Source organism: Ixodes scapularis, unplaced genomic scaffold (assembly GCF_016920785.2).
Source record: "Ixodes scapularis isolate PalLabHiFi unplaced genomic scaffold, ASM1692078v2 PGA_scaffold47__10_contigs__length_4178495, whole genome shotgun sequence".
In the NCBI taxonomy this organism is placed as follows: Eukaryota; Metazoa; Arthropoda; class Arachnida; order Ixodida; family Ixodidae; genus Ixodes; species Ixodes scapularis.
The window spans coordinates 2299772-2312825 of record NW_024609876.1 but is presented as its reverse complement, the minus strand read 5'-3'; the positions used below and the strand labels follow the sequence as shown (position 1 = coordinate 2312825).

Sequence of the window (13054 nt, the reverse complement as noted above, 5' to 3'; positions counted from 1 at the left end):
TGAATCGAGCATCATCGTCGTTTATTCGGAGAGACCTCCCGTTTTGCGCGCTACAGAACAGGCAGCTTATGTACATCAATGTACAACAGGCTACGAGGAGGACGGGATCCCAAAGAGCCGATTGGAATGTCGCATATGTACACGCACCAAGCGGACAAAAACCAGAGGTGAAGCAATGGCACCAAAACAGCCCCAAAACGAAAACTGGAGGCAGGCTTTTTCGCCCATGGTGGTCGGTGGGGGGAAGTTTCTACGAGCTGCACCGCCGGAAGGAGCGTCGCCAATCGTCGAGTTCGGAGAGACCCTTGGATTTGAGAGCGTCGTCGGTCAAACTCGGTTAGTGTCTTCAGCCGTGGTCACCCTGCTAATATGTCGTACAAAAGACTGTCTGCAAACAGTTCGAAGCATACGAATGTATGAAGGGAACATTCTTGGACCATGCCGAGATGTTTCCACACATACTTCTGCCATCGCGTTCTACAGCAAACACAGTCTTTTGTTTGATGTATGAACAGTAGAACTTTGATTTATAGACTCTTTTTATGGCACAAGCTCGAGTCTACGCACCCTAATCAGCCTCAAAAATCCAAAATTAGGGTAGAGCGTGGTTGTTTTCCGTGCTGAAAATGAGACTAAACGTCGCGACGAGCCCTTTCGTATCTTGGAAAAAGGATGTGTCGTAACGCGCTTCCATTTCTGAGACGCATCTCTGAAAGGGAGCCAATTGCGACGGGCCTCTTTATATGAGTATCACTCGAAAAAAGGGGACATCAATATGTCTGATTGCGCTTTTAATGGGGGAGAAAGCTAGGCCACGCATGATCATACTTTTTTGGATGTTCTGGAATGCTCAGGGTACGTAAACTGAGTTTGCGCCGCAAAAAGGCAATCATTCAATCGAATTAAGACGTTCGTAAGGTCACCAGTGAAAGGAAGGCCCGAAATAACGGCGAGGCAGCATTTCATTTTGGATCAGGTTCGACAACACTAGCCTAACAAGAGGCAGGCACCCGTGCCTTTTCGACGCTGTTTCTGGGCTCCACGACGCCGAGAAGTTTCTGGGCTCCACGAGCGGTGAAACGTGCACTGAACAGTGCGTCGCCCAAATGGAGTAGTACCGCGATCTATGTGCCTTAAAGAAAGCCCAACACACAAAAACGTTGCACTCTAACTCCATTCCCCCATAAAAAAAAACAAAAAAACTGCAATCACTCTTTTTGGGCTTGGCTCGTGAAAATTCAAATAAACCTCAATTCAACATGCTCTCATTGAATTGAAGTGAAGGTGAAGGGTTTTGGATCGTATCCTTTACAAAACTGAGGTCGCAGTACTTCGCTATCCTCACCGAGCTAGCGAGGCGATTTGTGTATTAGGACAACGCAACTTTCTCTCCAAAACCCTTCCCCATATCCATGTTCATTTCTACCGACCCTGTGGTTAAAGAAATAAGTTGCTTTAGCAAATTCTTTTTTTTCTTTCTTCACACATTTGACATTTTTTGCGTGGTACAGATGCGGTGCTTCCTCCATTTGAAGAAAGTCTAAATTTCTTTTAAAATGGATCTCTACGTGCAGGTGAATCCATCTTGGGCCAAAAGGGGGCATGGAAAAAAAAAAGTATTTTCCAACAACGGATGCCTCCTTCGTAAAAGCTATCTCTCGAAAAGGCACAGGAGACGGGGCAACACAGAGACACCGTAACCAACACATACCAGATAATGAGGCGGCACTGCTGGATTTTCTATATCGCCCACGCCAGTGGCCAACACAGAGCACAGAATGCTTACGCAGCACTTTCTTTTTTGTTTTTGCAATATTGCAGATAAAGGGGGAAATTCAAGCAGGAGAGGTATATAATCATTAATATAAACAATATATTTTCATACATGCGTATATAAAAATAAAAAGAACATACAGTATGTTCTAGTAAAGCAACAACAAAACACCAAAGTGAAAAGAAAACAATAAACCTGTGCCCCATGCTGGTTTTCCATAGGCAATAGACAAAACGCAATGCTACAGCCCGGTTATGTAGGAGGTGTCGCACTAACACCGCCGGGTACAGGGAGAGATGCGGCGGAGCAGGTGACAATTTCATCTCACTCTTTCGAGGGGAGGGGGGAAGGGGTTTTTGTTTGTTTTTGGTTTCCGAGAAAGAGAAAAAAACATCCTGTACAAACTTACAGATTATATAACAAGCGTACGGTCGCCTACGATGCAAAATGGGTCGCACCGTACGGAAAAAAGAAAAAGGTCGGCTCAGCATACGCTGCGCTTGGCCAGTCTTCCGCGGCTCAAAGTTGCAGCGTCTGCAACCGTACGTACACAGCGTATAGAAACTACATTTGCCTCGAGTGGCAGGGGCTGCCCCGTTCTTCGGGGCGCTCCAAGAAACCTCCGCGACGCAACAGAGGCGTCGCGGACTACATGCCGCCGTCACCCGCAGCTTGGTCGGGTTGCTGGATCGGCTTGCGAGTCTTCTCTCCTTTCCTCCAGAGCACGATTTCCTGAAGGCAAAGGTGAAACCCAAATTTTAACATGGAACGCATTATGGGACTGGCTCCTGGCACTTTCGTGTAACACAGATACCTGTCGTGAAAGAGCGTTGCAAGATAAAACATTTACAGTTTTTGTTTTGCTTTTTAATCAACTCTTTTTAGCAAGATATAAGACAGGTGCAGCATTTTACGGCATTCTGAAGAAATGCTCAGTTTGGACACGTTTCTAGGTTTCGGTTTCTCATTGGAGAGCATCTTTGCACCAGCGGTCCTGCTCCCCTGCGGTCGCGGCGCGAAGCCAGGCCCTCACCTCCCTCGCAGAATGGAGGGAAGTAAGGTGCACGTGTGTTGCACGTCTCGGTGACTGCGGAGCAGGACCACGGGTGCAGAGATGCGCTAAGATAAGAAACCGAAACCTAGAAGCACGTCCAAATGTAGCGTTTTTACGTAACTCCGTAAAATACTGCCCCTGTGTTATAGCTAGGGTGACCACCCGTCCCGAGTGGCGGGACTGTTCCACATTGAGGGCTCGTGTCCCGCGTCCCGCAAGAAATTCCCAAATCTTCAAAATGCCCTGCATTTCACACTGTCGTAAAATTCACTACGCAACTCATGGCGCTGCTAAACGACGGGGCACGGGGAAGCACGATGGTACACCATTTTCTATGCAAGCATTGCAGGAAGCGACCATAAATCCTGCAGAACGACGTGCATGTGCCGTTGTGACTCTCTTTTCTTGGTGGCAAAGTATTGCGAAAATTGCTCGCCAAAAGTTAAAAAATAAATCATTGTAATTATTTTCAAATCGTGGTGTCAATGTAAAAACATTGTGGTAAAAAGTTTTTTTTTTGTGAAGACGATTACACAAGGTGAAGAGACTGCAATTCAGAACGCTCAAAAACAACAACATAAGGGTTCAAAATTTGTGTAGGAGCATGTTGGTAAAAAGAAGAATCGACAGGAAAGAAGAGGCCGTAAAAGATTTCTGCTTCTTCTATCCTTTTGATGCATTAAGTTCTGCTGCAGTCAATTTTGTTTTCAACTTACACATTTATTAACATATGTGACATTAAAACTTGAAATATATCACTGGGAGTGAAAGTTACTTGAGCTTAATTGCCACAATACAATTTGCAACCGTATAATATCCTTTCGGACAAGACAAGATATTAAATGTGTTAGAAGAGCCACATTTCGTGGCGTGTGTTGATGAATTTCCTCGGATAGTTATTTTATTTTTTCTACAATCTTTTTTTAACCCGAGACTAGCTGGGGCAGAAGGAGAAAAAAAAAATGTTTCATCCTCCTGCCCTTCTCATTTTAAAAAGCATCATGGTAAATTTCCACCAGCTCGATTGCGCACCAGCTCCTTTTTTACAGTTGCCGCAGTTAAAATATAATACCATTCTCTTACAACCCTCGGTCAGCGTGTCCCGCATTTTGCTAGCAGGAGGGTGGTTACCCTAGTTATAGCTTTCTAAACAGAGTTGATTTAGTGGTTTTCCATGAGGCTCAGCAAGTTTCTAATTGAAATTATCTGTCTATTTTCACTAATTAAAAAGTTAATTAACGCATTTTAATTAATTAGTTGACTGATCATTATGATTAGCCCCCTGGCCGTATAACTCACCTGCACAAACCACATAAGTGTAGCTTTCACAGCTTTTTTTAAACAAATCTCTTAAGCTTAAAAAACAAAACAAAAAAAAACACCCTGTACGACGGATTGTGCCAGTTGGCTATTTACAGGGTGTTTTTCTAAGGCTTTACAAAAATGTTTAAAAAAAAACGCTGTGAAAGCTGCATTATTTCGGTTTGGGCAGGCAAGCTACACAGCCAGGGAAATATAATATAGAGGGGGTAATCATCACAGTAAGTCCAACGACTAACTAAAATTTATTTTTTAATTAGTGAAAATAATCATATGGTTCCAATTAGAAACTTGCTGACCAATGGAACTTACCTAATCCATTGATTTCAGCTTCACTGCTCTCCATTGGGAGCGGGAAAACTAGGTGCCGTTTGGCTAGGCTTTTCGCGCAACTTCAAAGCTAGGAGCCACCAGATCGCGGCTACACTTGGAGAAAGGAGCTTAGGTGCCATTTGGCACGGCTTCAGAGCTGATGACGTCGGCTCGCTCCATGGGACCCAGTTAATGCTTTCGCATTAAAACTGCGCAGGGGTGTTTTTGCACCGCAGCCTTACGCCCGTTACATGAATGGGAACTTTAGCACGCCTCCATGCTTCCCACATTTCTAAAATGTACTCTTCCAGTAGTTTTCGATGACACTCCGCAAGTTTCTAATTGGAACCATATGTTTATTTTCACTAATTCAAAAATGTTAGTTAAATTAAATTTCAGTTCATTATCGGACTTATCGTGAAGATTAGCTCACTATATTACATCCCCTGGCTGTATAACTCACCCGTACAAACAGCAATAGTGTGCCTTTTGCAGCTTTTTCTATACAGATTTCTTCGAATTAAAATCAAATGCCCCGTATATCGCCGTACACTGCACACGAGTCTTGTCTGCCCCACCTGCTGCTTGAAGTAGCGTCGTTCCTCTTCGTCCACGAGAACGAGGTTGAGGTAGTAGCGCACCGAGAACTTCTTGTTGATGTCCTTCATGGTCGGCGTCAGGTCGTAGCCGGCCAAGAACAGACGGATCGGTATCGACTCCCCTGCAAGAACACGCACTTCCTTCAGTCCGCACGGCCAGCAAGTCGGCCAAAACGCGTCCCTTCGTGCACGAGGGGGGAGGTACGAGAAAGTGAGGAGTCTTTCCGCGCCTCAGATGGGAGGAGCGAAAAGCTGGGAGGGAGTGATCACATGCACAACCAAGAGAATAGCGTATGCTGCAACTTTGTCCACTTAACCCCCACCACTCTTCACAGGCATATGGTAAGAACTGCGCATTAGTACTATTGCAGCTTCAATGCATTTAACTGATGGCCTAAACCAGACAGTCCTTTTGAGTACCTAGTACCCTACACAGATACCTTTCAGAGTTGAATATTTACTACATACTCTACTCACTACAGCATGCTCATGAATCTGGATGAAGCCTTCAAAAGGACAGCATAAATTGGCTTGGTAACGTATCATGCTACGATTTACCACGAAGGTGCCTGAAGGTGGTGCAAGCATTCAATCAAAATTACAAAGAGCAAACTTACCCGAGTAAGAAGTAAAAAAACAATAACAAATTTTTTCTACCTACAGTGCCCGTCTGCTATCCACACACCCTCTGACTGGCGCAACAACCGACAGATGGCGGCGGCGGCCCCTGCGTAACCTTACCACCCGATCATACCAAAAGCAGACTATGTTTCTGAATAAAAATGGACGCATCTCCACGTGGTGAACGGTGTTGATTGGGGATTGTTGTTGTTGTTTGCGGTTTTAATGGCGCAAGAGCATCAATGGCCATACTGCGCCAAACAAGGTGAGTCAGTAAAAAAGGGTGAGTAGAATTAAACTATGGGGAGCAGAATAGTTCTAAAGTTTGTTTAAAAATCCGGTATTTTCAAGGAAATCAAAAAGACGTTTGAATGAGATTAGTGGCCGCCCACCAAGCAGCAAGGCAGGGTGGAATGGAATCCGATACTTGAAAAGATCAGGAAAAAAGAATTTGTGCTGCTGCCGAAGACCAGGACAAAGAAATAAAATATGAACAACAGTCAGAGGTTCACCGCAGCGCTCACAGGCTGGAGGTTCTCCACTAGTAGGCAGGTAGCTATGGGTGAGGTAGGTGTGGCCGATTCTCAGGCGGCATAGGAGGACCTCGTGGAATCTATTTTTATTGTAAGATGTTTCCCAGGTACCAAGGTCTGGCTTGATGGTGTGAAGCTTATTGTTAACCTCTACATCCCACTCAGACTGCCACGATTGCAAGACTGCAAGTCTTATAGGCATTTTTAAGTCTTGGTGGGGGATGCGGACATGTGACATGGAAAGATTTTGCGAAGAGACGGCCAGTTTATCTGCAGCCTCGTTGCCTGCAATGCCCACATGGCTAGGAATCCAGCAAAACCTAATGTCGCGCCCATCCTGTAGGCCCTGCTGTACCTTAACACGCACAGTCCGGGTCAGCCGATTCTTAGTTGATAAAACAGAACAAATAGCCCGAACAACACTCTGAGAATCTACAAAGATGATGGCTTTCTTAATTTTACTCTGAACTATATGGTCAAGCGCCATCATGACCCCATACAGCTCGGCAGTAAAAATACTGGCAAGAGTATTTAGACGAGCGACTTTGGAAAAACGAGAAGAGTATACAGCCGCACCAACATACATTGACGACTTTGCACCATCAGTGTAATAATGATTATAATCTTTGTATTTTTCCTTCAATGCAAAGAATTCCTGTTGTAAAATTAAAGGTGAGACTCTTTGCTTCCTGAATTTTGTGAAGCACCAGTTACAAAAAATGGGTTTGACATTCCATGGGGCAGTATGGTATGAACTATTCAAGAGGTTAAAATCAAGAGTCACATTGAGGGAGGAGCGAAGACTCTCGACACGAAAGCTCAAGGGCCGCACAACAGTTGGCTTATGGTTAAAGAGGCGAGAAAACCTAGTTTTGAATACAACTATAAGTGGGGGAGCTGGGGTTCGACAAAATTTTGTAAACATAGTTGAGGCTAAGTAGCTGTCGCCTTTTTTCAAGCGACATTTCATGACAGTCAACATACAAGCTAAGCACAGGGGAGGTGCGAAAAGCACCAGATGCCAAACGCAGCCCAAGGTGATGTACTGGATCGAGCATTTTTAAAGCAGACGGTCTCGCAGAGGCATAGACAATTGAGCCATAGTCAAGGCGGGATCGAATGAGCGAAGAATATAGACGAAGGAGACATTTCCTACCCGAGCCCCACGACTTGTGCGAAAGAACTTTGAGTATGTTCGATGCCTGCAGAGTTTTTTGCTTGAGTTGTTTGAGGTGCGAAACAAAGGTAAGTTTACGGTCGAAAGTAACTCCTAGAAACTTGTGCTCCGTTTTGACAGCAATGTTGTTTCTATTTAACAGAAGTGTAGGATCTAAACAGAGGCCACGCCTTAAAGGCCGGCCCGCAAGCAGAGAGAAGGAACCCGACCCTCACTTTCCTTCTCGCCACTGTAAAAGGAGGAAATCGCCTCTCGTTTCCTCCTCGCCATTTTCCGACTTTTTTTTTTTTTGCAACTGCCTGTTTTTTTGTTTTTTTTTTACAAGTTTGGGGTGGAGGAAATGAAAGCTTCAAGGATTTGAAAAGATTATCCAGAAGCCAGCCGGCACACCTGCGACAAGGAGCTGAACCAACCAAGTAGCTGTTTTGAGCGAGCTTGGCACTTGCTCTCCCCAACGAGTTGCATTGGCTCTTTTTTAAGCATTGGTTTGGAAGACGATTCTTTGCTGTTCTGAGAGCACAAATGCCTTGCTTTGCTCAAAGAAGTAGTCATTGAAGTATCAATTTTAATATAAATATCTGATTTGGCATCTTTCGTTGTTTAGGCGGATTCATGGCGACAACGGGAAGTACGAGCGGCGTTTTCTGTATATCAGGGATGGCCCTCCATAGACCAGTGATTCTGAATCATTATGGTTCGTAAACCGGCAGAGGTGACGGAGGATCCCATCCGTAGTGGGTCTAGTACTTTTCGGTGTAGAGCGTTTTGCTGTAGGGCATTTCGGTGCGGACTTTTTGGTGCATAGACATTTCAGTGTACGGACTTTTTGCTGCAAAGACTTTTCGGTGTGGGACTTTTCGGTGCGCGGATATTTCGGTGCACGGACATTTTGATGCATGGACATTCGACGCTATGGTTTGCTCGCCGGTATCTCTTTTCCAACGTACGCAGACACGCTTCACATCGTGTTTGTGCGTTGAGTTGATAGAGATAGTCTCCTCTATAAGGTTTTGGCTTTATTATTGGTCCTGCGTGTAGGATACGACCCAAACAGCAAGACGTTTGAAGTTGTTTGTGTATTCAGAACAATTTTAAATATATTCAAATGCGCCTCCTCCGCGTAATCGCATAGCTCCGATTGCTAATAATAAATTGTGATGACCTCGCACAACAAAAAAAAAAAAAAAAAAAAAAAACAATGTAATGATCACTTGTAACTCATTAGGGAATGAAGTAGGCGTGTGCGGGTACAAAGTAAGTGTAATCACATCAAATATCGATTTGAATCAAGTAAACAAGCCGAATTTGGTGAGTGCTAAATCAATTTTATTTGGTATCAAAAGTTTGCTCATTCTCGTACGAAAAAAAAAAAAAAACAGTGACCACAGATCATACACAGAGGATGATCTGTGGTCAACGTCTCCTTCCATGCCGTAATGATGTCGCCGGACGTAAAGAACTGCCTTACAATCGTGCTATACAGGGCGATTTTTTTTTTTAACGACTAGACATTTTTTTAAAAAAGACGTCAGAGTTACTCAATTGCGGTTTGTGCCTTATCTGTAGTCATCAAAAACACCAAATCATTCATTTTTAAACAGATGTAGTGGACGTGAAGTGGCTCACGACGTCCTAAAGTGCCTAATTTGGACGCGAATCGTGTTACCGCAATCTTTTCGGCCACCGCACTCCTCGCCCCTTCTACAGTGGCGTTGTCACAGCGATGCGCATGATTTGTCGCTTTGGCTTTATGGCGTTAGGCTGTGCCACGCGGAGATGGAGCCCACATAAAATCAGAACTATATTTTCGCGCCCAAATTAGGAGGACGCCGTATAATAGTGTACGCGCGTTACATCTTTTTTAGAATGGACGGTTTGGTGGCTTGCGATTATGGCCAACAACTTTCTAAATACAAGATACCGTTTTATTTTCTAATTAAAAGGTTAATTAGCGAATTTTAGGCAATCGGTCGGTTTTAGTTGCGTTCGTTATTGAAACTAATCCTCGCCTGGCCGTATAGCTCACCTACACAAACCGTAATGGCGCTAATTTTCACTGGACAATTTGGTGGCTTTCGATTACACCCAACAACTTTATAAATCAACTATCCCGTTTTCTTTTATAATCAAAATGTTCATTAACAAATGTTAGGTAATCAGTCGGTTTTTGTTGCGTTCTTTCTTGGACCCAATCTTCGCCTGGCCGTATAGCTCACATCCACAAAACGTTAATTTCCACGTCTTTTCTAATATCTAGTAGGTGAAAAAAAAATAAATAAATAAACGTTGTATATAAACAGAGGGCGGTTCTTTTCTTATACAAATAAAGCGTGGGGCACGCGTCTTGCATGCATCCCTTTTTTTTTCCAGCCTATGAAAACAAATCCCGGGACATTCGAAATTGAGTTTATTATGGGGCGGGCGATTTATCACGGGGTATTTTGTCATGTTTAATAAGCTTTATTACTAGTCAGAAGAAAGCCACGCGAGCCGTATCACGTTGCAAACAGCTAATCGGGTGTTTCTCAAGCAGCTCTAGAACTTTCCAATTGACATTTTGGTTCTTAATACATCTAAAAAAGTTTGGTACTTAGTCCTAAACATTTAATTTATTAGGCATAATTAATATACTGCAACTCTCGCAAGACGCCTGCCCAAAACATAACGTTGGTTTCATTGGCGTAAAGTGGCTGCGTCTTTCATTTTTATGCTTGGTCTTTAAAGATTCGTGAAAAGCATTCGCGACCTTATCTGTCAAGCCGCGTACGCGGACAGCGCGGCCTCCTCGGCAAGTTGTTCCCTCATCGAAGACGACAATGAATAAAAGGTACAATGAAAATATTAATGCCTGAAGAAAGCGCAAGCTTAAAATAATTCTAAGGGTGTCAGTTGATCTTATTTGTACTATATTCAAATTTCAACACTTGTCGCGGGCAACATGAAAGGAAGCACTGCACTCTTGGTGCAAACCAGTGCCCAGTCAACGGTCCTACACTCAAACACGCATCACCACCCGACCTGTTTGAAAAATAAATAATTTCCAGTACTTTTGGTAGAAAAGGCGAATTTTCTACTGAGCGTGATATTTTGTGAACCCAAAAGTCCTGTAGCCGAGATCGGTAGTTCATAGCTTCAGGAAAACGAAGAACGACGGATGCATTATTTACCGCGGAAGTACTGTTTTGACTTTGAATTCCACATAAAATTGTATATGCACAAATTGGTGGCACGATACCGAACTTGCTTGATTACTTTTCTTTTAAAGACAACATAACCAGGCATAATCTACAGATGTTGCAGAATTCATTTTAATTGGCGTGGAGCGCGAAAGACAAGTATGGACGTAAAGAACACAATAGAGCTCTGCATTTCATTTCTTTCCGTACTTGTGGATCGTTAGTCCGCACGACTATATTCAAAAACTGCCAAATCGTTTAAGCCTACCCCTTTTTATAGTTTTTTTCGTAGATGAATTGTGGCGAATCCCGGCTGGGTTCGGGTAAATATCTCGCACGTGTTCAAGGACACATTTCGGCATGATTTCCCGCCTGGTGACGACGTTGAGCTGACCGCTGTTCCGCTTCTTTTCTAAGTAGGCGGGGAACGCCAGACGCTTAAATTAGCCAAGCAGCCCCAAAACTTGCGGTAGGACACCTTCCGAACTCCTGATTTTTTTTAGAGATGATCGCTGGCCTTCGCCCACCCTGACAGAGCCCCGAACAATTATGATGCAAGGGCTGCAGAGGCTATATGGGCATTCCATTTCTTCATCAGCGAACAAATGCGAACAGAAGAGAATGAAAACTTCGTAATACCTGCTGTCTTTTAATAAATGGCATAATATGCTACTATTGCTAGTTGCACTATTTTACGCGAAGAAAATTGTGATTTTGCGGTTCAATTTCCGTGTTTCCCTTTCTCTTTGCTGATACGCAAGATATTTGTCGGGTGTCAAGTTTTCAGTTACATTTGTTGACAGAAACTAAATGCACGTTTGGCCACGAAGAACTTTTTTCAAAGGCTGAAGATAGATGAAATATACCATAAACCATTTCAGTTTTTATGGAAGTTTGTTTTTACTCTTCTAATACTTCGTTTCAGCTTCCGTCCGAGCGCAGCCAAAGCTACGTGTGGCCGGAGCCAATCACACGCGATCTTGCCTGCACTTTTGTGCAGGCAAGATCGCTGCGCCGCCGGTCGTCCGCGCCGCCCGTGCTCCGAGAGTATTTCGTCTGCTACGGGTGTATCAACGGTTTCGTCTGCTACAGGTTTAAAAAGAGCTCTTTCACGTTCTAAAATTAAGTCACGGGAAATGTCAGTACGTCGGCTGGCCGCTGTGTCCGAGCTTTCCACCTGTCTGGCATTTAGGCATAGTTTCGATATATAAGTACAGATTGCAAGGTGCCCGATGACCCGGCCGTTGATGTTTCCTTGTATGTCTGAATATACCAGGGCTCGAGGCACAGTCCTTTCCCCCAGTTTCTCGGCGTTCACCGTGGTCGCTAGGTAAAGGGGTGCCCTGATTTCGCCGCCTATCTGTGAATTGTAGTGGCCCGGACGTTTTTCTTGTTTACAACGCATTCGCGGTACGACGCGGCCGGAGTCTTCTGCCGAATTTGAAAGTAGACATTCATCACGACCGCTCGCGCCTGACGCCCAAACGTGCATTTGCGAAAGGACGCTCTGAACCGACTCGGTGAGGAAAGCAGCGAAGCACATGATTCCGCTATTATGGGAATGAAATGACACAGAAGAACTGAGCGCTGCAGCCGTGTTGCCAGCGTATGTGCGCGTTTTCACCAAACCACATGCATTTACATATATTAATAAAAATGTGAACTTCAGAAATTTAATTCCTTTCGTTGCAAATCATTCTCAACAGTAGACATCTGGAATGTTGTGCATTGCTTACGCACAAAACAGATATTTTAAAAATATTACTTTTGCAGACTACTTTGTGGTGCGCAGGAATGCTCTTTTCGAAGTTGTGAACCGTCCCTCAGCCTTTGGCTGCGCTCGGACGGAAGCTGAAACGAAGTATAGTAGCTTCAACGAGGCGGCCGTCACTCTAGAAAACACCTGTAGTACGAACCTATATATTATGCCCCAGAAATGGCCAGACTGTGTCCCTCTGACTGCAATATGTTTGACTTGTAATTACTCATAATAATTAGTTTGTACAAAAAAAAAAAAAAAAAGAAAAGAAAAAAAACACAATAGTGATACAATCACTCTTCAGTGTGCCGTTGTTAGAACGACAAATTTTCAACTCTCTGGGTAGAGCTGAAAGTTCGGATAAAAATACCCATCTTTTTTCCTTCTGCTGTGATGTTCAAGTTCCGTTCACTCGAGATAAATATGCGGCGTTGTAGCGAGTGTGGCCGCATGCGGAAGTAAAAGAACTTGTTGTTGGGTGTTGACTATCTGAGTGTTCTTTAGAACTGCAGAAAAAGAGCAAAAAAAAAAAAAGAAGAAAAGCGAGCCAGCCTGAACCCTTCCGAGCTCATATCCAGCCTGCCTAACTAATCCCTGGTGTTTGGGATTGAAGCAGAGAACCTTGAAGGGTTACGGAGATTTTGTCGGGGGGCCGGTAAGCCCATTAGCACTCGTGCGAGAAGACCGAAAAAAGCGAGGAGGAAAATGGAGGAGGAAAGGGGAGGAGGA

At 44.1% G+C, this 13054-nt stretch overlaps 1 protein-coding gene across 2 annotated transcripts in view; it reads right to left on the bottom strand.

Moving 5' to 3' along the window:
* The window catches only part of LOC8052626 (vacuolar protein sorting-associated protein 26B-A), a 34398-nt gene continuing 21344 nt past the window's right edge, over nt 1-13054 (bottom strand). For both annotated transcript variants that reach the window (XM_002435804.4, XM_029978725.4), the window contains exons 6-7: nt 5039-5181; nt 1-2506 (exon numbers count right to left, since the gene is read on the bottom strand). In XM_002435804.4, coding sequence (XP_002435849.1) covers nt 2423-2506; nt 5039-5181 — 227 coding nt within the window. In that variant the 3' untranslated portion in view covers nt 1-2422. The remainder of the gene's footprint in view (nt 2507-5038; nt 5182-13054) is intronic.